Below are 26,455 nucleotides of genomic sequence, written 5' to 3' on the forward strand. Positions count from 1 at the left end.
CAAGACTCCAACCGAAATATCCCAACTGGCTGGCTGTTCGCTGCTGTCGGTTCTCCTCGAGTTCCACCTAACTTCGCCGCTTCTTTGGCATTTTTATCGTTTCTATATCGCTTCGTTTTCGATTTGCTGTTTATTGTGTTCATCGATTGATAGGTTTTCTTTAACATTTAGAAGATAGATTATACTTTCAATTTCTTTGTTTTCAGTTGAAATGCCCGAACTTGATTTTATTTAATAATTTTTATTTACAATATTTATTTTGTTTTCTTTACGAAATATAAAATAACCTTTTTGTTTCGTTTTATTCTTGATTTTTGTTTTTATTGCGCATATAAAAATATCAAAAATTCTTTATTTTCTTTTAGGTTTTTTTTTTCTGTTTATATAATTTTTAATCTTCCTTTTGGAACTATTTGTAAGTCTGTTGTGGTTGATTCATATATATTTTTTGCTGACTTGCTCTAAGTATACAAAACTTGTTATGAACTTTCCAATGCCAAAAATGAAATGACAAAGATACGTTTTCTCTTGTGTCAAAGGTTAAACCTTTTGTGGCCTCAAATGGTGACTTCCATTTTCCACCCGACACATACAGTTTTTTTTTTTTTTGCATTTACTCATTTGTAAGTTTTTGCTTTTTTATAAATATTTACAAATATATATTTTTCGTAAAAAATTATAATAAAAAATGGCGTCAATTGTAATCATTTTGCTGTTGCCGTTATTGTTTCGAAATATTTTTATGCCTGAATATATCTTTTAGTTGTTTGCTAATTATTGGCGCCTATGAACTGCATTGATGTATGTTTTCCCTCGTTTATTAACTATTAGGTTGTTTGTTTTTTGTTGTTGTAGTTTTGCATAAAGCACAGCACAGTAGAGGCAATTTTAACATTATATATAACTTTTAATTGTTTCTGTTTCTTTTTTGCTTCTTTGGATTATAAATAATGTATATATACGAGTGTTGCATGTGGGGGCGGTGTTGAATATATGTATTTCGATTTGTTGCTTTCCAGTTAACTAAACTTCATGTTCGCTATATGCTATGTGGCTGTGTGAGTGCTGTCTGCGTGAATAATCCGTATAATCAATCAGCTTAGGCGGCCCCCAGACGATGCTATCCTATGATGCATGCCTTATCCTACCACTAGAACGCACCGCTCTGAGCCGCTTGGTTAAATTTTTTACTTGCGTTTAAAATTAACTAATCACTTCAAGCGCTATGCCCTAAGTGTTATATTTAGTTGTATATATAATTATGTATATATATTTATATATATATATATGTGTATAATCATATGTAGTAAATTATTTTCCTCGGCTTCTCTGCTGCCCCTTCGTTCAACGTTCCCTTTCTCGTTATACAAAAATAAGTTACTATCAATTCAATTCTCTTATTATTGGTGTATATAAACTAGCAAGAAAACCCTTTGCTTGCCTTCGTTATCATGGTATAATTAATATTTAATATATTTCTTGCTGTTGTTTTCTTTTGCCCATTTCTATGTGTTATAGGTATAGTAGGTATAATAGGTGATGAAGCAGAACATGATGTGTGCTTGTAAAAGTTTGTAAACTTGTTCTATTGCATCGATGCGAGACTTGTGGAAGTACTAATGTGCGACGAGGTGCCCAACGTGGAGGCCATGTCTCCTTGGTAGCTGAACTGTGGCGGTGAAACCAAAAAATCGGATGAACATACAGAACTCCTCTTTGAATGTTTTTCTTACCTGCGGGAAAAGCGGTTCTTCGGCTATGGAACCCAACGGCCCAGTGGGATCCGGCGGCGTCAATTCCACACTCTCTCCCGTAAACTCCTTGTCGAAGTACCTTGTATCCGTATCGGATGCGACCTGAGGCTTGAAAGGCGGCGGTATCTACGGTACGCGTTTTAAATTCGGTTAGTATATATTGATAGGTAAGCGTTTTACTGTACCCTACTTTTTTTAGATGTAGATCTGTCCAGTTAATACTCGCAAAAAATGGATGTGCTTGTATTTCCTTGACATCATCCTTTCCACCTCCCAAACGCTTTTTGGGATCCTTAGCTAGAAGGCCAGCTAGCAGATTTTTCGCCTCATCTGTGATATTGCGCGGGAATTTAACCTCCTCCACCAAAATCAATGTAAAGAGCACATCATGATCACGATTGTAAAACGGAAGACGACCACAGATCTGTAAAAATATTTCTGTTAAATACTAATTAATTTAATTTGCAGATGCAGCGGACTCACCATCTCGTACATAACCACGCCAGTGCCCCACCAGTCCACCGCTTGGCCATAATCATTGTCATCTAATACTTCCGGAGCTAGATATTCCGGTGTACCGCAGAAGGTTTTTGTCGTGCGGCCGTAGGTGATGTCCTCCTTGCACAGACCGAAGTCTGCAACCTTGATGTGGCCATCTTTGTCCAGCAAAAGATTCTCCAGCTTCAAGTCTCGATAAATGATGCCCTGCGAGTGCAGATAGCCTAGAGCAGAAATGATCTCTGCCCCATAGAAGCGGGTTCGATCCTCTGTAAATATACGTTCGTGGCTTAAATGCCAGAAGAGCTCGCCACCGTTCACGTACTGCATCACGAAACACAGGCGGTCGTTGGTTTGAAACGAATATTTGAGTGACTGCAGAAATGGAAAGACATATCTTAGATGGTTTACATAAGATATATATTACTAGCAATACTTACAATGAGGAACGGATGATTTGTTGACTTGAGCACACGACTCTCGGTCAGGGTGTGGGCCACCTCGTCCTTTTGGATAATGACCTCCTTTTTAAGAATTTTGATCGCGTACAGCTTGGCGGTTGCCTTCTCGCGACACAGAATAACCTTACCAAAGGTGCCCTTGCCGAGCACCTTGAGGAACTCAAAATTCTCCAAAGTCTACAAGGAGATAAGGTGGAGTCAGATCGATCACGCCCTTGGCCAATGACTGACCAGGTGAATGGTACTTACCACTTTCTTAACGCCGCTGCTATTACAAGTCGTTCCCTGTACGGAGAACTGCTCGGAAAGCTCGACGGCCATATCCACGTCTGTCATGTCTGTCTGAACAGATGGCGTCATAGCCACCTCACCCACATCGATAAGCCGGCTGGATACGTTGCGAATGGCCTCCGTCCACTGCTGCCGCTCCAATTCCGATTCGACTGCGAATGTCCTCTCGATTACCGTGGTCCATTGCAGGCCGCGGATGATGAAGGTGTATGGCTTGGGCCGATCGACGGTCATGATCTGGCAGCCGCGCACCGTAAAGTTGTTGAGCAAGGGTTCCGATGCCGTACTGGCACTATCTGCCGGCTTGCTGCGGTAGCCCATCAGTCTTCCATCGGAGTGGAGCACGAAGTACCGCTGCCGCCAGGTCTTTATGTGCTCACCCCTTTTCAACAGCCACCCCTCCTTTACGACCTGCGGCTGTTCCGTGAGCGCATGAACCGATGTAACGCTGGGCGAGCTGAGGTCGAAAGTTGTGTTTATTGACATGATTCCGGTTTCGTCTGTAACGGCCGAGGAGGTCCTGCCTGGCCAGGATTGCTGCCAGCTGAATTTCTCTGCACTGCCGCTGGTGTGGCTGTTACTTGGATCGGTTGATTTGCTGTAGATGATGTTAATGCTGCTGCTCCCTGTGGTGCTGGGCGATTCCGGAACCCTAGAGGCAGATCCTGGCGCTGGCGCGCTGGCAACCACAGTCGATCGCCGCTGAAGGACAAACGGTAGGTAATTCGTGTTGAGGCTGTTTCACAAACCCTAGGGACAAGCGAATGAAGAACCTGTAAGAAGAGTACAGTGAATGTCTTATGTTCATGTTGAGTGTGTCATACTTAAACTAAGACTGCGATTGACTTGCACTGAGGGAAAGAAAGAAGAAACTGGCTTTAGCATAGGGTACGTCTAATAAAAGGTTTACCTTCAGGGGGTCAACATGTAGATATTGGCGGTTCCGTAAACTGTGGGCATAAGCTAATCCAAGTGAACAAATAGTTTCCAAATGAGCTATCGTTCAAAAATGGGGAAACAGCAACTAAAAGGGTGCCAAGTCTATCCAGATATGTACTTCCCACAAAATCGCCTACCTCACGCTGATAGTAAACAATTGTTATTGTCATTTTGCATGTTTATGACAAATGCAGTTGGCGCTTGCGTCAGCAGCTGGTGCAAAACATTTGCCGCATTTTCGCAGCCAGAAAGGGATTGAATCAAATTGAAATGAGGACTGTGATTGTGATTGCATCGAATTGGATGGTTTGGTATGGCCTGGTATGGTATGGTATGGGATTGGATTCTTAGTCACTGGCACATGCAGATGTAGGCGCCATCGTCGCCTTGTTGTTGCTGGCAGTTTCGGCTTCAAACGAAATTCCCCGCCATGTTACGCAGCGACACAGCGATACGAGTGAAAATTGTTCGCGATTGCATTTAGCGCGAAATTAAATCAAAACAAGTCGACGGCGGCGACTGTTCATGAACTTATGTATATGCATATATACACACTTATACATATGCACATATATAGGGGACTCGCAGGCAGCACTCGCACTCACACTCGCACAGCTGCAAAAGCAAAAGCATATTCATTTACAATTTGCGAAAATGTCAACGACGGATGGCCGCCGGCTGTACAAATTTCGCTATCTATCTAAAACTGTAAACAAATGTACATAAAATAAAAATCGACAAAATACACACACACACACATTAGCGGACAGGCGCTCGCACACCGGGGCAGTCACACAGACAGGGCTGCATTGCAAAGTGCGAGTGAGGCCAGACTGTGGGTGCGAGGGGGAGGGAGACAGACAGTACGCGTGTCTGCCACAAAGGTGTAGTGTGAGTGTGTGTGTGAGTGTCTGGCCGTGTGTGTGCGAGTGTCTGGCCGTGTGGGTGTGAGTGACTGAGTGAGTGAGCCACCGAGTGTGTGAGTGTGTGTGGGCAGCGGCGACCTAGCAGCGCAACATGTCAAATCACTTCGTGGAAATCGAAATTGTGGAAATACTGGTGGAAAAACTGACAAGAACCCACCTAGTTTTGTAAAATAACGCGAATTTAGCTTTCCCTACTGCACTGCGGTTTGTTTTTCTGCTCGTTTTGGTATTTTCCTTTTGATGGTGACGGCAGCGACAACGTCACGGGCCTTCTTATTATTGTGCGTGTGATGTTGCTGCTGCTTACTAGTGTTGTTGTTGCTGCTGCTGCAGTAGTTGTTGTTGTGTTAAGGTGCCAGACACCAGAGGACGGAACGAAACACACACACAGTCTCGCACTCGCGCACTGGAAGTTGATTTCCGCCACCCGGGCGTTTCCACTCGCTGTTTTTTTGCCTTCCAACGCTACGTTGCACCAATTACAAATGCTTGAAAACGTAGTTTTCATAAACAGAAGCACGCACACAGGCAAAATAAATTTTCCAAGTACCGTTTAGTTTTTACGCTTCACTTTTTTTCGATAACTGGCTCGATAACTGATTCGAGCCGCGTTGCCACCAGTTTTAGCAATAGTTAGCCGATAGTCACGGCACAGAGATGCCAGATGAGCACATTAATTTAGAGCTGTACAACGCGCAAATATTGCTTAAATATAATGCTTATAATGCAAATAATGCTTATAAATTAATAGTTCTGCAGTTTCGTAGTTAACATAAACCTTAGTTAGGTCTAGGCCGACACTTTACCAACAATTTCCATTTAATTATTCTTATATATGCAGTGCATTAATATAAGGATATTGGACTACTCATTTACGGCTATTTAAAAACTTCATAAGTTGTGCAATGTAAGCTTAAGACAATTTTTAGCATTAACGAATTTTTAGAAGTCTTAAAAACATCCTTGACTTATTAGTTTGCCAGCCCTATCAATTATTTTATCTGGTTCGAGTCCGCACTAAAAATTGGTGCTAAATTCTGATAAGTATGACCATCTGTAAGTGGGTGGAAGAGTCATCTCTCTTTGAAAGTTTCGCTGACGTGTTTTGATTTCCTCCTCTTTGGGCACACTTGCTCAGATTTGTTTATGCAGAACGCGAAGTCTCCTTTGAGCCGAAAAAAATAGAAAACGAGTAGCGAATAAAGTGCCCCATTGGCACAAAACGAGGTAAATAACATGCAATCCAATCGGAAGGGAGAACATCGCCTGCCACTCCCGAATAAACAAATTAAGACACCAGCGCGTCTGTGTGTGCGTGAGTGCCTCCCAGTGTGTGTGTGTTATCAAAAAAGGCGTAGAAAAGTGCAAAAACAAAGGTGTTGTTGACTCTCAACTTTCTTTTTCTGCCTTTCGTGTGTATCACTGTGGGCTGTGGCCGAATAAGAGCGTTCGCCGAATATGAGCAATTGGAATAGCATGAGCATAAGTAATGAGGCAGAATCGAGTGCATTCAATTAGTTGGAGAAATGGAAAATTGGAATAGATGGTGTAGAGGGAAGGGAACAGTGCAGTCTGGGGCAATCAATACCAACGTAGCCACGAGCCTTTGTGTGTGTGTGAGACCGTGTGAAAACAAAACAAATGTATGCTAGCTGTGGAAAAGAAAGCGCATAATTGAATAATAAATAATAACAGAAACAGGGCAAATGGCAACGACTCAATGACAAAAGCAAAGCCGCCACCGCAGCACAAGAAGTGTGGCTGCAAAAGTGAAGAAATATGCCATTGTTTATGTGAGTTGCAAATATGCACATTTACACACATACGGCTGCAAGATAACGGTTGTTGTGCGGGCGGGTGCATTGCTCGATAGGGCTGCGCATTTGTAAGAGCGAGATAGCAATATGAAGAGAACAGGACTGAGCAGTACAGGGGCGAATCGAGGGGACCACCTTAAATGAGGATTGTGTACCTCATAAATGTTTTTGATATGACTATATTACTGATTAAAGATCAAATCAATAGTAATTCCAATTCCAAGTTTAGAAATAACGGTATCATTGCAGTACGTGAAAGTAATATTACACAACAAAATTCCATTATTCCAAAACAAGCCTCCGCAAATTTATATATGTAGATCCGCCCCTGGATAGAGCGCAGCAGAGAGAACATTGCAAATCGAATTAGTCCAGACTTTTGGTCACGCCCTTGAACTTCGCATTAACCCACCAACACCTCCACTCCACAGCTAGCACCTAAGGACCCCACACGCCACACAAGATGTTCAACTTTATGAAGAAGAGTGCCGGGGATGAGGACAAGGAGCGTCGCAAGCGCGAAAAGAAGCTGCGCAAAGAGGCTAAGGGCACTTCTGGTGGCCCAGGAATTGGAGGCGTGACAGGCGTCACCGGCAGCATGAGCACCGACGAGCTGCTCCGCCTGGACGAGGTGCGGCGGTCGCTTAAAATCAGAGGGCGTCGCAAGGAAAAGGAAAAGCTGCCCAGCGGAATTACGGCGGACTACAGCGCAGACTTTTTTGCCGCCCTCAATGCAGACGCAAACGGCGGAAGCAACGGGGGAGCAGTGGGAGCTGCAGATCCAGAACAGGATCGTGGCAATGAGGAGATTGTAGCATCTGTGATGACGCACATCGAGAGCCGAGCGTCTAACGGCGCCGGCGTGAGTGTCAACTACAGCGAGGTCACACATTCTCTGCTCTCTGGAGGGTTAAAGGTGAGTTCTTTGTCTTTTCTACTTCAAAATTATATTAAATGAATTTGCTTCCACATTTCAGAATCGCTTTCTTCCACCTATACCCCCAAAACCACCCAAGCGTGGCATTCTGAAAGGCTCCCGCAGCAACATGACCAATGTGCATGAGGAGATCAGCTTTGCGGGTAGCGCCGGAGGAGCAGGTGGCACGCCAGAGATGCTATTGCGCAACACCTTCCAGAATGAGTCGCTTTACGAGGGAGCTGCCAGGGGAGCGGGTTCGATCGGCTCCAACTCCAGTCAGCATGGAACCTCGTTCACTTCCGTGGAGAGCCTGCGCAGCGACGGAGAACAGACGGGAGGTCAGCAACGGGCCATGACCCTGCCGGCCAACGCCCGCTATGGAGTTTTACCCCAGGGTAACAGTCAAGGATCGCACCTCCATGTGCTCACCTCGCCGTCGCCCAGCGCCGACAGTCTCACAGATACCACAAACTCCTCTTTCGCCACACCCCCATTTTCGCTGAGTCCCGTCGGTGAGTCCCAGGGTATCGACCGTTGGGCCCGCGTTCATGCCTTTGAGGATGTGGAGCTGCCGCTGCCGCCAGTGCAGCTGGTAAAACTTCCGCCACCAAGGCAGCTGGTGATCAGGCGACAGAAGTCGCCGCGCCAGGACTTCGGCTTTAGCCTGCGCAAGGCCATCTGCTTGGACAGAACAGAGTCCCTGACTTCGCCCATTTTCAGGCCGGTTATATTCGCCGAGCCAGGTGCTGGTGGTGGAGCAACGGGTCTGCTGCCCGGCGATCGTCTAATTAAGGTCAACGGCACGCCGGTTGGCGAACTGTCGCGAGAGATCATCATTGAGATGATACGGAACAGCGGCGAGGCTGTCACCGTGGAGGTATGTAGTTCTTAGAATTCTCTAATTCCTTTCATGTGCATACGCTAAAGTAAGAATCAAAATATGATAAGAAAAGATATGATAAGAACACCTTTCATAAGGTGCTCTAATTTTATGGTTCATAAAGGTAAATACCTGACAACTTTGTTAAAGTTTTGCATGAATTCTTAAAATATGATTATGTTTATTTCATTATAAGCAATCTACCTTTGGACCGTACAGAATTCGTAAATTGAATATCAAAATATTAAACTTTTTTAAACTAATATCTTTGATTGCCTTGCCACCCATCCAGGTCCAACCAGTCGCTGAGTTGGTGGAGCTAAGCAAGCGATGCATGGCACCCAGCACAGCCACCGTGGAGGAGATCGATCATTCCATTACCAACGGCAACTGCAACACCCTGCGACGCAGTGCCAGCAAACGCTTCAAGCGTCAGGTGAGTCGACTTCGCATCCATTAGTGGGTCTTGCTTACACACGTGATTGATGGAGCAGGCAGCCCGTCATCACAGCACAGCAATGAACCGAACCTCGAAGCTTTGGTTGCATAACAACATTATCCATTAAAATGCATCGGACTGCGATCAATTATGAAAAGCATAGAGGCATCTTAGGAATTAACAACGATCTGTAAAATTATGTTCTAAGCTGAGAATGCAATTTTGAAATTAGAAATTCTTTTTTTCTATATATTATTGGAATCATAGTAATGATATTTCTGGTATTCCCGTCAGGCGTTTCCTGTTTGGGTTTATTTCTCTTTTGCAAATATCCTCCTATTTGCTTTCAAGCTCTTCTCATATGACTCAATGCCAGTTCTGTTCGAGATGAGTGTAGTTAGTTGTCTAGTTATTTATAAAATTTATGTGTGACAGATGTCTTAGGGAAAATAATTTAACCAAATGATAAATCATCTATTTCGCAGAGTATGTACTTTCCTACGACTGTTAAAATTATTTTCCTACTGATAAGAGGATATATATTTAAGAATCGTTAGGAGAGCATTTCGCAACCGCATACTTCCTTGCCCAGCTGGTAGATTGCAATTCCTATTGACTTGTTGACTATGCTAGAAACGTGTTTGACATTTTCTCGCCGTGTTTAACTGGCTCAAATATTGTGAAATATGGCCGTAAGCCCGGGCTCTGGGTCTAGCCAGCGATCTATTCACCTATGTGTGTATCTATCTATCCACCTATCCAGTATCGCCAGGCCCTTTCTATAAATATGCACGTGTTGTTGGTGGAGCAACTTGGGTGGGGTGGTGGTAAGGCGTTGACATATTTCATATTTCACCGCCTTTCTCGCTTCCATTGAAGAAGACGAATATAAAACCGCACCGATTTGGCAACACTGTGGAAAAACTCGAACTGCATTTGGTATGGACATTATGCATTTTTGCGTTCGGCCAAGCAATGCAACAGCAGCACACGTCGAAGAGTCCAAGAGACGACGATCCATGGATTTTCACGATCCGTGAGTTTGCCTCTAGCCAAAACACCAAGCCTGCAGCGCTGCCAGCGTCGACTGTGGCAGAGGCAGCGACTTCGGCGGCGACTGCAGCTGTGTGTGCATTTCTACACCCACTTGAAGCTGCATACACAAATAGCAGGCAAAGCCACAACAAAACATGAACGAACTCAATGGAGCTTAAGTCCCGACTATCAGATACCGCTTAATTTATTCTGTGAAAGTATGCGTATTTATTTTTCATTTATATGTGTTCGAAAACCGCTTAATATTGTATTTATATTGTACTTAGCTCGTATAAAGTCCGATTTCGGCAAATAAGTACAAGCATAATACATTTCAGAGGAGCTGTCATAATATAACTAATACAAAATAACGGTTTTGGGCGTTTCTACGTTCAGGATTTTTGTTTTGGAATACTTTTCTCATGAGTGGAAAGATAATTTTCTAGACTTGGTTCACAACATTGTTATTCATGGGCTGTTTCTTGATAAGTAACTAGTATTCCACAGACAGATTCAATAAGATTTTTTTCGTGCCTCGAAAATAGTGTCGAGTTCTGAGTCTAGTACCAGTATACTCTGGGTCTCCCACACTACCGGGTACCCCATGGGCAGAGGCTGAGGCAGCGGCATCGTTGTCGACGCAGTGTGTTTTCGCCTGTGCTTCTTTTTTTGTCTTTGGATTTGTTTTTGTTTGCGTCTCGGGGCTTGTTGTTGTCGGGCGGCTCGCAGTCGCTGCGCTTGGAGCTGGGCCGTCAGTATGCTGAAAACTTTGCCAAGGTTCGGTACGGAAATCGAATTCGAGGAAAGACTGCGCGACGCCCACGGCGAACTCCGATGTTGTTACCAGTTGTAGTGCCTGCTGCCTAGCGGAGTGGATTTTGGTGTTTTGTGCGCCATGACGATTACGATTCTGGCTGTCATTCGGTCTGGACTGGCTTTAATTCATAACTCGCTGGCGTCGTCGCGTTCGTGACTTGAGTCTTGCAGTGCAATCTATCAATCAGTCCGGGTTGGTTCGGTACGGTCCATCGATCGATCGATCGATGATTGGCCGTTTTCAGGCGCGCAATTGTCTAATGTCAAAGCGCTAAGTGCTCCAGCCACATAAAGCTAACAGTTCCAAGGTTCCGCGGGCGCTCCAGTTACCTAATCGTCGCCTACTTCCCGCTCCACTTCAGACTCTGGCTATTGTGTATCTTCGCGTCAGTATCTGTATCTATTTCTCTATATCTGTTTGCTGTTTGCTAATCCGCTCTGGTCATGCTCCGCAAGCTGGCCATGACAATTGTGTGTGCCCAGTGATCGCATAACAGCCATGTTCCTCAAGCCGAAAAGCTTCGAACAGTCGCTGCGCGGCGGTATCGTTCCTGCTGTCCCAGCGGCTCCAGGATCGGGCCTGAATCCAAATTTCCATAAGGGTTGCACGGGCAAGGCGCATGCATGCGGCACCAACAAATCCCATCGAGCCGGAGGATCAGCGACTGCGTCCTCTGGCGGATCCAGGGCTGGCAGACATACGCCCAAGGCTCAGCGAAAGAATAGCATCAGTTCGGAGACAATTAGCGAAAGTGGCTCGGAGAACTCCAACAGCTGGCCATCCTCCTCATCCGCAGCTGTTCCAGCTATCGTCCCGCCTCCGAAACCTCCGCGTCTGGCGGTCACTAAAGCTAAGGAAGCCGCTGCCATCGCCTGTTCGCCAGTACAGCCTCCATTTACCCCAACCTTCGAGCGCTCCACAAAACGCTCGCTCAGTTTCAGGAGTAGCAACAGCAAGACAACGGAAGCGAAGGTTACTCCGGGAGCAAGTTCCTCTATCCGTCCGCCATGGAATATTTCCGCCGCCGCTGCATCAAAGTACGCCGCTGCAGCCGCCAGTGCTCCACAGTCGCCCAATCCTAGCACGAGGAGTTCGTTCCGACGACGGCGTGATACCCAGAACGCAGGTCTCCAGTGGCCGGCCATTCTAGCCAGTTCCCTGGCTGCCAGCTATAAAAACTACGATGCAATTGTAAAGCAAAAGGTGCGCATTATATCTTCACAGGGGTGCCAAGCTCTTTTTGTCGTTAGAAGTTCAGTTCAAGAAGGTGTGTTCAATAGCTGAACAAAAACTCCAAACAAATTCGTATATGGCTTCTCATACTTTTCGTTCTAAATCTGAAAAACTATTACGTACAGATTACTGAACATATAAATGAAAGGTTTATTTTGCATTTAAGCAACTTAAACCTTATAACTTACCTTTAAATTACTATGGGGGCGGAAAAAGAGGCTCATGAAAGACATTTGTATGTATATCCAATGAAAACTTTCTAGTACTTCTCTCCGAAATCGATGGGTGCAATAAAAAAACAAATGGACAGCTTGTCCACGAATGAACAAAAGATGGAATCGATCGATAGATCGCCGAACCATGACCCAATGTACGATTTAGTTGTTAGACCTTTTATTATTATGCTCGGACGATGCGTGGGCCGTCGAGTCCCAACTCATAATTTACGGCATGGTACGGTCGTCGTCTTGTCGCTGCATTTATGGCGGTATAACTTTATGGCTCAATACGCCTGAGAAGCCGACAAGCGGAAGTGTTCATTTAGGTTCGAGTTAGCTTCGCTGCGTGGCCGCCTCCTCAAAGTTCTTTTGGAACTGGAATCGGATTGCATAATTCACTAAAAGATACATAGATGGATATGAAATCCAGACGGTAGCTTTTAGTAAGGCGCAACCAGCTATCCACGCTCTTATCCTATCCGCTATCCATGTTAATTAGTCAGGTCTCATGTCTCTGTGTGCTGCCTCCGCCTCTTCTCCGTCTAATTTGTGTGCTCGCCATCATCAACAGCTGCGGCTACGACTGCGGGTTCGTTGACTCGGCCGTGTAGTGGAGTGGAGTGCAGCATTGATTGACAGTGGACATGCGCCCGGGGAACTATTTTGTTTATCTTAATATTCCTCCAAACTAGTTCCAACCGATTGATGAGTGTATGCGATCTGCGAACTGAACTAGGCTATCAAATTATGCCCCAGTTGAAAGCCACCGTAATTTGTAAATTCTCACTGAACTGATATATAAATTTTTAAAAACTTCCCTTAGCCAAAAGAATTGCCGAATGCTTCAATTAAATTAAACGTCTATAACCAGTCGTTTTGAAACTGTCGAAAAGCCATAAAAATAAAGTGAATAAGAGCCTAATGAAAGACTACACTAGATTTTCTTTGCGTTCCGGCCTTCTCAACATCTACAAAATTAATTAGTTCCCCGCGCACACTCTTCCGAAACGTGATTTTAATTGAGGGCCATTGAACCTTGCACAATATTTTCATAATTCGGAAGAGAAAAATCTATCTTGAGGATAGCGCGAGGAGGGAGATCTTAGTGAGCTGGGAGCTTGGGAGGCTGCGGCTAAATGCCATTTATAGCCACAAATGTGAACTGACGCTGGCGACGACGTCGATGGGTTGCATAATGGCGCATCCACGTCGTCGTCGGTTTGGCTGTCTAGCCCAATAGCATTTGGCGCGACTAGGCGGCTAATTAGGATTTAGAAACACCATCAAATTTAGAAATGCACCCGAAATAAACTGAACGCAACTCTGCAGGCTGCTGGCGGTGGTGGAGTAGGGATAATATATGGAATAAATGCGTGAAAATGTGCCCCGATCCACGCCGATCCGAAAATAAACGCAATGTACATACCCGCACACCGCCGAACTACTGCTTCAGTTGAAGTTGCGCCGACAAAATGTTGACCCCAATTTGACTTAATTTTCGTGTTTGCTTTGTTTGTTTTCCATCTTTTCGCAGAGCCGCCATGAGAATGGCAATGGCGGAGGAGAAGAGGAAGGAGCCAAAGGAGTGGGCCACGATCTGGAGGTGGATGTGGCGGATGCCAGTCAGCCGGAGCGCGTTTGGCTGGTGCACCGCGGTGGCTTCACTGCCGCCATCCGTTTGCCGACCGCGACTTCTGGCCTGGATGAGGAGAATAAGCTAAGCCTGCGCCTCCTGCATAATGGGGAGCAGCTGACCGTCGACGAGGACGATGTGGAGAAGCAGAACAGTGCTGCCCTGGATCTTGTCGAGGACATCTGCGAGCTGAAGTATCTGAACGAGGCGTCTGTGCTCCACTGCCTCCGTCAGCGATACGCCAGCAATCTCATCCACACCAAGGCGGGGCCCACGCTGCTCGTGGTCAATCCCATGGCACCGCTGTCCCTGTACTCCGAGAAGGTAGCTACCAACTGGTTACTGGCCTGAGCGGGTTATTTATCGGCTGCTGTTTTTCGTTCGTAGGTTGTCTCCATGTTCCGCGGCTGCAAGACGGAGGATATGCCGCCCCACGTCTATTCACTGGCCCAGACCGCCTACAGGAGCCTGGTCGAGACGCGGCGCGACCAGAGCTTGATATTCATGGGCCGATCTGGTTCTGGCAAATCCACTAGCTTCAAGCATGCACTCAACTACCTGGCGTTGGCAGCTGGTATGCGTTTCCACCGTCTTATTGTCGTGGCTGCTCCTACTCGCACTCGAGTTGCAGTTGCATTTGTTGTTTGTTTTCCTTTTGGCCGTAGGCTGCGGGCTGCTGGCTGGCCCAGTTTGGGCGGTGCCACACCAAAATCCAATCTGCGTTCGATTGGCTCATTTGCATTGTTGGCCAAGAAATGCAGCTGCAATTAGACAAGCCTCAAATTCGGTTCCATTGTTCGATTTATCACCAAAAAAGGCGAATAGTCTAATGAAAATGTAAATTGGCAAGCTACATGTTATTGATTTTTAATTTGATTGGTTCTAGATAATTCTACGGTTAAAAAAAAAATTCTGCTTCATCGGCATAAACACTTATATTTTGTTTAGTAATTTGAATATCTTATTTTAATATAAAATGTTGAATAATAATTAAAACCTGTTTTGTCAGCGATTTTTTTTAGAAAAAAGCCACAGCTTTTACATTTTATTTATTAATTTATCTTTTATGAATCCATCGATAACCGAAATAACAACAAAAGATTTTGGACGCTTATATGCACAAATGAGAATTTTTTTTGTTTTTAAATTCAAAAGCTATTTGTTATTAAAATCCCTTTTTTTCGTTTAGGTGCATATAATAATTTTATTAATGTGGAGAAGGTCAATGCTCTCTGCACAATTCTGGAGGCTTTTGGAAACACGAAAACTTGCCTAAACTCGAATGCCACGCGGATGACGCAGCTGTTAAGCCTGGATTTCGATCAAACCGGCCAGATTGCATCTGCTTCATTGCAGGTAAGTTTTTCTTTAATGCATGCAATCAAGTTGCTTAAATGCCTGGTTTCTCGCCTAGGTTCTTCTCCCAGAGAGACAAAGAGCTGGCCGACGATTGGGCCATGAACATAGTTTCCACATCATGACGCGACTCTTGGCTGGCGCCGCTGGTTTGCTACAGAAGGAGCTGCACCTGGAGAACATTACCTCTGAGGACAGCCATCCTTTTATATCGCTATCACAAAAGCTGGAGGACCGGCATCGAGCTGCCAATGACTTTATGCGAACTGTTCAGGCCTTTGAGACGCTGAACATTGACGCAAAGGCGGTACGTGGGATCTGGAGCATTCTGGCGGCCATTTACCATCTTGGCATTGCGGGTGTCACGAAAGTGGGCACTGGATCAACAGCCCGAACTCAGTTTGCCAATCCCACGGCCGCTCGAAAGGCCTCGGGTTTGTTGGGTGTAAATCTAGAGGATCTGTCATCAGCTGCCTTTGGTCTTACCCAACCAAATGCTCCCAATGGTGGTCTGAGTCCCTCGAAATCGCCCACATCGGACACTGGACACGAATGGGCCTGGGAATGTCTCGAGGCGTTGGTCATTGGTCTATACTCGGAGGCTTTGGCCGCAGTGGTGGCTTTGATCAATCGTCAAATCTGCACATCAGCCCATACCATAGCCTCAATTATGCTAATTGACACGCCCGGCTTCCAAAATCCAGCCAGCTGTGGCCAGCAAGTGGGTGCTACTCTAGCGGATCTGCGTCACAACTATCTACAAGAGCGTTTGCAGATGCTCTTCCATCACACGACACTAGTGGCTCCCCGCGATCGCTATGCCCAGGAGCTGGTGGAAATCGAGATGGACCAAGCTTCGGATTGTCATCCGGGACCGTTGATCTCTCTAATCGACAAGGCACCCCAGAATCATGTAGTGCGCTCGTCCCAGCGAGATTTACGAGATCATGATCGTCGAGGCCTGTTGTGGTGAGTTCCATATTTTCAAAGGTATAATTTAAAAATTCACGGCAACCATTTATGTATCAGGCTACTGGATGAGGAAGCCATCTATCCAAACTTCAACGACGACACATTCCTTGAACGTTTGTTCTCCCATTACGGTGACCGGGAACACCACAGCCTGCTGCGGAAATGCGCCGGGCCGCGACAATTTGTACTCCACCATCTGCAAGGCACCAATCCCGTGCTCTATGCTGTCGATGGTTGGGTGCGGCATAGCCGGGAGCACCCGGGTATTCGGAATGCTGTATCCCTTCTACAAGACAGCAGTCGAGAGGAGATCAACCGCCTGTATATCGGCTCATTGACCCGCGGATCGGGAGCGATGGTGTTTTGTGGCTCTTTTGCTGGGCTGGAAGGCACTCAGTCGCTTCGACGCGTGTCCAGTATTCGTCGCTCCTTCACAACGGCCGGAGTAAAACGAAACTCCATCATGCTGCAGGTGAAGTTTACCGTCGATGGAATTATCGACACGTTGCGCCGCACTGGAACTCACTTTGTGCACTGCTATCTGCTGCAACATAACGCTGGCAAACACACCAAGTACACAGCCAATGGATCGCCCAGCTCAGCTGCCGGTCAGGCCTCCAGTGAAGAGGAAATGGTCAATGTGCCACTGTTAAGGAGTCAGGTGCGCCAAAGCTCACGTTGATAATTGATAAATCATATTTAATTATTTTCTTAATCTCTTAGCTACGTGGCTCACAAGTCCTAGAAGCGGCTCGTTTGCATCGCCTTGGCTTTCCCGAATCAGTGCCATTATTGGAATTTATCAGGCGTTTCGGCCTTTTGGCCGGGGACCTGGCTAGCAATAAGGATGTGAGCGTGGAGCAAATATTAGCTGTCAATGAACTGGATGTGGCCAGCTATCGTATTGGACCTAGCCAGGTGAGTTCCTAAATCTTATATTCTTTATTTCAATTTATAAGCATTTGATTAGAACTGTCTACAAAACAAAAGCTTAACCTAGAATAGCATACAGCCAAAGCGCACATATTTAATTTATGGCCTCAACCAAAAACCCAAATGTAAAAAATCAATTATGTGAAACTTTTATTTGCTTTATATAATTGGATATTGCAATTTTTAATTGCGTCAGCAGATAGTCCAACAGGTTTTTGTAAATGTGTATTAAATATATTTCGTCTCAATAGCTGATTTTAGTGGAATTGACTGTTGATGAACCAGTTTGACCGATGCCATTCTGCTTCTCCCCCCTCTACATTGGCTTTCCATACCACGTTGATATGATTAATTACTCACAGTCGAAGGCAACTAACATCTAATTGTTTTTACTCACGCGTACTGAGGTTGGTCAATCCGAAGAGTTGACATTGGCTCAACACGTTCAATAGTTAATGAAACTTAAGAAGGGCAAACAATAATAGGCTGAGTTTAATTGCCTCCATAAACCTGTGGATTGATCCACTTTTATTAAAGAAATACCGAATGATTAATTAAGTGTAAAATAATGTTTGACTAATACGCATTCTTTGGGTGGATAGATTCTTAGCTAAATCTACGTTTAAATATATATACAATACACTTTTTGGTCTGTAGCAATCTTGGTTTGCTCTGATCTAAATCTAGCCAAATGGGCGTCGGTTTGCCGTCTCCCGAATAGTGGATGGCCGGGGTCTTTTAATGTGAACCAGCCCATCGCTGGAGCCGTACGGAGACTGTGGCCGTGTGCTTAGATAAAAGATACCTCTTTTGTGGACAGCCGGTTCACCACCCATGAACTCGTTGCCGGTGCATGTTTGGACTGCATATTTTCCGCTGCCTCCGATGTTGCAGTTGCAGGTGGCCGAGAGCACCGATTTCGCTGAGGTGCAGCGCAAGGCGGCAAATGATTTCGGATTACGGACGGACTCGGCAAAGTAAAACATGGCCGCGAAGTGGTCGCAGACAAAATCGAACTCCGTGGCCGTGGCGTTTGGACAATGTGGTTGCCCGAGACCCCAGTTGGCGAAGAAGGAGGCATGACTGAGCTTAGTACTCGGATTGCCGAGAAGCGTTAGATCCGTGTGAATTGACTCCACATACAAGGCATCGTTGACATCCAGCCTGTCTTCGGGTCCCAGGCTGAGTTGAGTAAGTCCAGCGGGATCCAGGGCAAAAATGGCACCCAAGCGCTGCGGCCTTAACATCTTTCCAGTCAATCCAGAGATGTGACTGCCGGCGCTGTGGCCAATTAAATAGATTTGCTCGTAGGGAACTCCAGTGTTCTCATGAAGAAACCTTAGCATTTTGGCCACATTGGCAGCTATCGATGGAAGCTGCTTGGACACACGTGGATAGCTGATGTCCAACGCCTGGCGACTCCAGTCCAGAATTATGACGTTGTAATTGCCCCGGGATAGGTAGGCATCCTTGATGGCGGCATTCGAGCAGGTGACACTCTTTCCCGCCCAGCCATGAATAGAAATCCTAAGAAATAGACACACAACGTTCAATGGAGCTCTAGCAATCGAAGACCAATCAATGATTCTATGAATACAAACTCCGTTCTAAATCAATATTATAAATCGTTCATACTACGCTGGTTGTTTTTTATAATCAATTGTATCTTATTTTGCTAGAATATAGCAAGGTGATTTGAGTTAAATGGATTTAAGGTATTGCATATTTCATCTGCACTTACCTAACTGGCCATTTGGGATTGAAATGCGAGTTCCTTAGCATGGTCAGATCTCCTGGTCGCAGTATTTGACGCTCCTTGGGATTAAGGGTCGTATAAAGATCGTACCGCAGCAACTTTGTTTGCGAAAGACGTGGCCTTCCCAGGAGTAAGCCAGCCTCAGTGGCAATCATGTCCTGGATCACAAGCGAAATTGACAACTCGCACTTGCCTGGAGCATAGGCAAAGTAGTCAACAGATGCGTCCACTGAAAGAGCAGACGATCCATAAGCTGCACAACGAACATAAAGATCGAACTGTGGCCATCAGAACTTACATCCCACTGCACCAAGGACCAGCAGCCACGTCCACAGCGACCAGCGTAATAAATGCATTCCCGTTAACGATCCCATAAACCGCACTGGCCAAAGCCAAAAACCCGATGACAATTCACGACCAGGCGTCAATTAAGATTCACTTAAGTGCGCTTTAAAAAGTTCTGTTGTTTCTCGAAATTCCGTCACAATTCGCGATCCAAATTTTATCACTCGCTCGCGCCGCTCACTAAAAGAACGTGAGATTTCTGAGCCTGGCGGAGCAGATCTGAGCTGGGCTAACCTGTCGTGCACCTCCGAATCGTTACAAGCCTCGAATCGAAGTATTGCTAAATTCTAAACGGAGGCTTGGTTAAATAAAGCCCGCTGCGTTCTGTCTCTGCCGCCGGCGACCGGCAAGGGCGGCCTACCAGCGGCGTGAGCAGCAGCAGCGGCGGCAGCAGCGGCATCAGAGCGGTCACTGTCATGATGAACGACCACTAACTGGTTGGCACGGCGGCCTGGTCAGTGCCGATACCAGTGCAGTCAACCTATCGCGGCTGTTGCAGTGGCATCAAGATGCAGGTTTTGTGGCTAAGTGCAGGCAAACACTACACAGAGTGTCAATAAAGGGATTCTGGAGAACAGAACACGCAGCTCTAGGTCCTAACCACCTATTCAACCATAGGCAGTGCTATATAGTGGGTCAATAGGCTTTCACTGATCACTCGGACCTTCGTAAGTTATTAATTTATGCATTGATTAAAAATGACTGTGCTAGCATAATATAATCGACACGCATATCTTCAGCTGATTTACAGTTTCGGGCCGATAACGCCATCACCAGTTGGCTGATCTTTGCCAGTTTGTCTGCTTATATAAGTTCGCCCGAGATATCATTAATATTAATTGGAAAATTATCGCACTCTGAGTCAATAAATTGATCTGTCATTTTGAAAGGGATTGTGCATTACAACATGATGGCTTGGATTAAATAAATTAAATAATTGCATGCTAGAAAATCAAAATGCATTCGAACCTGCCATCTCAGTTAATGGCTAATAATTTATTTAATTTACCCATTAGTTGTTAATTCTTTGATAAAGCAAAACTAGAATTTGTAGTAGATCACTCGCTTATAGTAACCTTTTCAGATTACATTCCAATTAATAAAATGAGGTTGGTAAACAGAAGGCCTTTGTCTGAAGTCGTTGATCCCACTTAGAACTACACTTCCTCACTTTTCACCTGCCCCAAACGAAATGCGGACGAAAATTTGGGGACTGGGCCAAAAGATCCAAAGTGGGTTAGGGTTCAGCACTGTTTTGCCAACCATTTAGGAGGTGTTAAGTTGGGTTTACGACTTGCCTTGCTCTTCCACTTCGAATTTTTGGAAAAAACTCATTCATGCTCATGTTAACATGTATATAGATTTCTTTAAAGATCGTTAAACCCGTGCGTGGCGTTGCCATTGTCGTGTGTGCTGATCTCGCGCCGACTTGTTACAAAAAGTTTATTGACAGGATTTACGTTTTGAGGCAAACACATAATGTGTGCTTATTGTTATTTCGATTATCTAAAACGAAACGCAACGCAATGGAATTCGTTGGCATTGTTCCGTGTATTTGTCCAACAAATTTGCTGTAACTTTCAATCTAAACGAGAAATTACCTTGGAATTCGTTGGCTGCCATTTGTCAGCCAACAGATATTAAAACGTTTTCCAACTGCAGTCTCCTGTAATTGCTGATGGCATGCGAAGCATCACCGGCTCGTCAGGATCCTTTCATTAACTTGGACTTGCCCTGCAATTATTATATTAAATGGGCACCTCTCAATCATCGTGATCCCTTTCTAGGTGGCTCTACCACAGCAGCGCTCACATTTTGAGGAAACCTCAAACTGGTTACTCATCTCCACTTTGGACCCAATCGAAGTAAGCATGACTTTGCTAAATGACCACATGTTTGATTTATATTCAGCCTCTTTCACCAAATATGTAGGCATTTTCTTTAGCTTCTAATCAATTTGAAATTGATTAAAGCATTTGAATAATTTATGCCTGAAATTAAGACTAATTCATTTAGTTGCCTGTGATGTTACTTCCCTAAGAAATCGTAAGCGTAAACTAGAATTTTGCCTCTTTTTTTATGGAATTATTTCGTATGTGATATGTTATAAATTCGCAGCTTAGCCGTTTGTTAAGTGATTTGGTTGATTGTTGGTGATTTAAAAGGGTTTCATTTTGTGCCAGCTAATCTTTTTGCCGAATTAGTTTATTATATTTTAACTAATTCTGCTTTACCATACGTACGACTACGCCTGCCTGGCTCTAAAGTCCTATCCCCCGGTGTCTTGCCTTTCTGTGAAGATATCGGTTACATGCAACATCTTTGGATTCACTCGGCTGCCCGCCTGAGTTTTTTATTTCCTGTTCTCAGCGGTGCAACTGTGAATCGAACTGGGCTTTCGACTGGTCAGTGGAAGTCGGTGCCCAGTGGCCAGTGAAGTGATCGTAATAAAGCAACTTTGACGTCACTTGCAGCGATTCCAGTTTGCTCATCTTCCCCAGCGACTCTTTCTCCTCTCGCCGATGACGCTGGATACTTTCACGGTCAAGTTCATCTCTGCATTGTTGCCTGTCTCGGGGTATAGAATTCCCCAGATGTAATCTCTGCGCCTGGGAGGTGGGCGTACGATGGACAGGGCTTCGCTGCGTTTTAGTTGCAGTCTGCACTCTGAATGGAAATCGCCTGAGCTCTCGTTGAGATGTGGTCGGATAAAAGCGCAGTTTGTTTGCCGTGGAGTGGCAACGCGAGTGCCTCCGCATCATTTCGCAAAAGTGCTCAGATCCTGAACCTATTCTGTGGCGAGGGGCAGGAGGATTTGGTGGTGCCGCAGCCAATCCTGGGACTGCTGACCATCGGCTGTGCCATCGCTTGCGTCCGTCTAGTACGTACGGGAAAGTGGCCAAATCCGAGTCCGAATCCAATACCGATTCCCCCGATTATGATTACGAATACACGCACGGCGGCGTTGTCGCCTCGCCGACTTTCACCAAAAATAAAAAAAAAGAAAGAAAAAACGGCAACCAAAACAAAAATCGAAAATGACGTTGCAGCCTGCATTCGCCTCACTGGGAAACCACATTTGACCAGTGCACATTAAAATTTTTTTCTTTTTAAACCAAAGTGAAATTTCCAGCGTTCGCTTTCATTAGAAATGGGGAGTGGTTTGTGGCTGATGGCTGGCTGTCTGCCGGTCGAACATGATTATGTAACGCGATTGTGGCGGGTTCTGTCAACGCCACAGAGGGGGGGTTTGGGGGAAATACCTTTTAAATTAGCTCTCCCGTTCGGATGGATGGGAAAATATAAAATAAAGCCCGAACCAAACGAAATCGAGACACGAAAACTTCATTAACGCATTCATTTCCACTGGGAGGGGGCGCGGCTGGTGTTTTTAGCCTTAATCTACAGGCCCCCAGACGAGCCCTGCATACAGATATGCATACATATGTAAACTAGTTTTTAATTATGAAACAATAACCAGGAAGCTGCGAGAGATGCGTTTTGAACGGACCCCAGGCCGTGTAATCCCATCGACATTTGTCGGACTTGTTTACTTCGGTTATGTTTCTTGTAATTGCCTCGAAAACTGTAAGGGAAGCCCCAATGACATCGTTACTGCAGCTTCTGTCACGATCATGGTAATGATGGCTGCGGGGATCAAGGATTTCCTGATCTTTAAGTGCGACGTGCAATTGTTTTCACAGATTTGGTCGATACTACCAAGGCTGTAATTAAATTTCATCTGAGGTCGCTGTAAAGTGATCACAAAGTTCAATGGAATAAATTTCGCAACTATAATGAGATAACATTTTTCTATTTTTGCATTCCAATAACAGAAAATGAAACTTTGATGTTTTTACTTATTTCTTATTTGTTTGTAATTCATATTTGTCTCACAAACAGGCTTACTGATACAAATATTCCCATTTTAATATTCTTGAAATTGGTTGTCTGTAATATACCATTATAGTTAGAAGTGATTTATGGATACTGGTAAAATTAATAACAACCTAATTCGAAAGGCCATTACCATTTACTAGAGTATAGAACCCGCTCAGGCTAATGACCTTTCAACCATGCTGCAACCTCTGAGGTCTAGACCAGTGCAGCCTAAACCAATATTTATTTGTCCCCAATGAACATGGCACTTTTGCCCCGTTCATCCGTGGATCTCTTTGAATCTTTTGTGAGGCACACTGGGCTTGTCCAATTGCTGGCAATGAAAAGGCAAAATGGAATAAGAAATAAGTAGCCGAGGGCAGTTCCAGACCTAGTCCATTGCTTCACTTGTTTCGCTTTTCTTTTGTGATTGCCTTGATGGCGATGATGTGACTAATTATGCTGGGTAGCCGCAAGTCGAGCATGTGGGGCCAATTGTTGTTGCTGGTAATTAGCATCATTGGTCCAGCCGGAGGATCGGTGATTTGTTCGTGGTTGGGGGTCGCTGCTCGGTGGCTCTTTGGTTTGGTTGCATTCACTCGCCCCTTTCCCTCGGCCAATTACCAACGGCCGCGACCTCAGCCAAGTTTATGTTTTTGTTGGTGCTGCGAGCTGTGTTTATGTGCCAGCCGTTTCTCGATAAGCCACTTTCGAATGCAGAGCCAGCATTTGGCTTGGACTTGGACTCGGGCTCTGGCTCGGGCTGCGTCTGTTTGGCCAATTCAGTTGCGTCGCCGAGCCCGAAGAGAAAACACCTTACCACATCCGAGAGCACCAGTAGTCGCCGCCCAAGCCGTGAAAGTGGTGGCCAATCAGTCGCCTTCGAGTATCGAAAAGGAAACTGCAATTTATTGCGAAATTATATGCACTTTTACTCGCCGCTGTCGTCAGTCGCTGGACCATTGCTTTACATAATTCCGCAATGTACAAGCACACGGTCAAGTCCAAGTTGAGCCAGGTGCGCAGTAACCCGCCGCCTTTTGCCGCTGCCACGCCCACTACCCCCAAGCATGGATTGGGGGCGGGCAAGAAGTTCTTCTCCCACATACGCCACAAAATCGAGGATAATTTAACGCCCAAGTTGAGTGGAAAACTGTATTACAAGGGCAGCAAGCACACCAGATCCATGAGTGCAATCAGCACGGTGGATGGCGGATGTGTGGGCGGGAAGTACACGCCCAAGGTTGTGCCCACAAGTCCCGTCCCGCTGCAAATGTCCAGTCAGATGAGCAGCAGTGTGTGCACCTATGTGGACAGCGATGAGGAAAGTCACTTGAGCCTGAGTCTCAATTTGGCGCAGCAGTCGCTGGAGGATGAGATCTTCGCGGAGCTGGAGAAGGTGGCTCACGATGAGAGCAAACTGAACGAGGTGCTTCAAAGCTTTGATCACATACTAAACGAGTATCCACCGTTGGAGGGAATTATGATAGCTTCTCAAGAGGAGCTGCCGGCTCCCCCAGCGGAGTTCAGTGATCGCCAGCCAATGTTGTCCAAGTCACACAGTACTCTGAGCATGGGCAGGACTAGGATGCAGGTCTACCAGTCTCCGGAATTAGCCGGATCAGTGTTGCTACTACGCGGAGCAGGAGGCGATTCCAGATACAACTCCATGAGTGACCTTAGTGGCAGCAGAATACCGGTGCGCAAACAATCAAGTCTGCGCAAGCGAAGCGAAAGTTTTTGCCTGGAGCAACCAATTTACTCCAAGACATCCAGTAAGCAACGCACTCGGTCCATGCTAACCCTAAATACTACTGCACCTGCAGGAGCTGTCATTCCAACAACTGTGGCTATGCCCAAACGAGCCAACTCCAGCCTGGAGAAGAGGCACATAACCGCCAGACCGGCGGCCAGGCGAGCAAACTCCACCCTGAAACCGGAAGGAATAAAGGCAAAATCACCCAATGCAAACAGCGATGAACTGCTAGTGAAGTGTTTGGCAAAGGGTCAGGAGATCTTGCGTCAGGTGGAGAGCATGAGTGCAAGGCCCAAAAGGAGCACTAGTCGCGGAGTAACTAAGGAGCACTCGCAGTTGGTGAAGAACAAGAAGAAGCTACAGAAGCTGCATTATGCCAACGAGGAGAAGATGGGCAGACCCAAACTAGAGTCCTGCAAGATTATACCCCCGAAGTTGGGAGAAACCTCCGACAAAAATCAGGAACTACTCGTTAAAGTAGTCCAGGATGTAAAGATCGCACCACCACAGAATCAGAAGAAACCCACTAAGGAAATCCGCGCAGAGCAAGAAGAGGATTCGGATGATTCGGGACACATAAGCAACACCCAGCTCTCTACATCCACGAGTAACTCCACCGGTAGTCTTTGTGAATCTGAAGGCGATGAAGCGGAGGAACAACCGGCGGATGCAAAATGCTGTACCAAATCCAACAAGATCGCGGAGCTTTTACAGAAATTCGAGGCAGCTGCGGCGGCTGGGAAAAAAAGTGCCACCGCCGCGACGCAGTGCCCCACTGTGGTGGCTAGCAAGGTGGTGGCCCAGGTGCAAGCTGTGCGCTGCATCCAGACACAGGTGGAGATCTATCCCACCTACATGAAAGAGGTAACTATGCGGCTGCACTGACTTGGCAGCGGCAGCTCTGATCCCGCTTCCGATCCTCCCCAGCCACTCCAATGTAAGCTCTCAGCTGCATCTACCGTCTGGCACCTGACTATATCTAACTATCCAACGTATGCTGTATATGGAATAAATATTTATTGTACAAAACCACTTGCTATGGGTTTATCTTTCCCCCTATCCTCTGACACTATCCCTTTCCTTTCACCGCTTTGGTACTGCTTTCCGGGGTCCTAACACCTGGTTTCTGGAGCACGCTTCCTTGATTGAAAGTTCCTCTGTATATATTTTTCGGGGGCTATACGATATTTTATTAATGTTACTTTGTATTTGCCAGTTTCTTCATTTCCTATAAAGATATTCTCATTGTTCAGCTTAACTTTCTCTTTGTCTAAAAAATTAGAATTATCGGTTGGCTGAATCCCAGACAAGCACTTCATATGGCTCTTTATCGCTCGGTACCAACCACTCCCAGTGTCCAAATGGACCCGTCGGAGTGTCCAGGCATCCGACCACCAGCAGGTGGTGACTGTGCCACAGACAATCAACACTGGCCGGCGCAAGACCGTTTAGTTTGCCATTTCACATTGGTTTACTTTCATTTTTGTCTACGTGCCGGGCATAATTAAAATTTCGAGAAAATAGTTTCTCGACTCGGTCGCGAATTCGGCGTTGACAGACAGAGACGGCCTGAGATGGGGGCCACACCTCGAAGGTGC

At 45.7% G+C, this 26,455-nt stretch overlaps 3 protein-coding genes across 18 annotated transcripts in view; 1 reads left to right on the forward strand and 2 right to left on the reverse strand.

Moving 5' to 3' along the window:
• Positions 1-882: 882 nt before the first annotated feature.
• Positions 883-5,494, reverse strand: LOC6553218 (RAC serine/threonine-protein kinase). Of its 8 annotated transcripts, none has more exons than XM_026979845.1 (8): positions 5,027-5,494; positions 3,915-3,954; positions 2,963-3,777; positions 2,693-2,890; positions 2,238-2,627; positions 1,945-2,178; positions 1,734-1,880; positions 883-1,669 (listed from the first exon to the last, which is right to left on the reverse strand). In XM_026979845.1, exons 3-8 carry the CDS (start codon positions 3,488-3,490, stop codon positions 1,586-1,588), a joined length of 1,581 nt encoding a protein of 526 aa, XP_026835646.1. In that variant the 5' UTR covers positions 3,491-3,777; positions 3,915-3,954; positions 5,027-5,494; the 3' UTR covers positions 883-1,585. The 8 variants fall into 8 exon arrangements, 6 of the variants coding, with proteins under 6 accessions (XP_026835646.1, XP_026835639.1, XP_026835642.1 ...); XM_026979838.1 differs by having other exon boundaries at positions 3,915-3,967; XM_026979841.1 differs by having other exon boundaries at positions 3,915-4,000.
• Positions 5,495-5,917: 423 nt separating this feature from the next.
• Positions 5,918-26,455, forward strand: part of LOC6553151 (unconventional myosin-XVIIIa) — a 30,364-nt gene continuing 9,826 nt past the window's right edge. For 3 of the 9 annotated variants that reach the window (XM_015154665.2, XM_015154670.2, XM_026975766.1), the window contains exons 1-10: positions 5,918-6,096; positions 7,118-7,602; positions 7,664-8,482; positions 8,778-8,921; positions 13,762-14,184; positions 14,248-14,434; positions 15,050-15,216; positions 15,275-16,185; positions 16,246-16,849; positions 16,912-17,106. In XM_015154665.2, the coding sequence (XP_015010151.1) occupies positions 7,150-7,602; positions 7,664-8,482; positions 8,778-8,921; positions 13,762-14,184; positions 14,248-14,434; positions 15,050-15,216; positions 15,275-16,185; positions 16,246-16,849; positions 16,912-17,106 (3,903 nt within the window). In that variant the 5' untranslated portion in view covers positions 5,918-6,096; positions 7,118-7,149. The other 6 variants (XM_015154664.2, XM_015154671.2, XM_026975765.1 and 3 more) reach the window with 5 other exon arrangements.
• Positions 17,609-19,512, reverse strand: LOC6553217 (lipase member H). The gene is made up of 3 exons (XM_001980106.3): positions 19,176-19,512; positions 18,863-19,106; positions 17,609-18,648 (listed from the first exon to the last, which is right to left on the reverse strand). Exons 1-3 carry the CDS (start codon positions 19,249-19,251, stop codon positions 17,805-17,807), a joined length of 1,164 nt encoding a protein of 387 aa, XP_001980142.1. The 5' UTR covers positions 19,252-19,512; the 3' UTR covers positions 17,609-17,804.

Source organism: Drosophila erecta, unplaced genomic scaffold (genome assembly GCF_003286155.1).
Source record: "Drosophila erecta strain 14021-0224.00,06,07 unplaced genomic scaffold, DereRS2 tig00000000-arrow-pilon, whole genome shotgun sequence".
In the NCBI taxonomy this organism is placed as follows: domain Eukaryota; kingdom Metazoa; phylum Arthropoda; class Insecta; order Diptera; family Drosophilidae; genus Drosophila; species Drosophila erecta.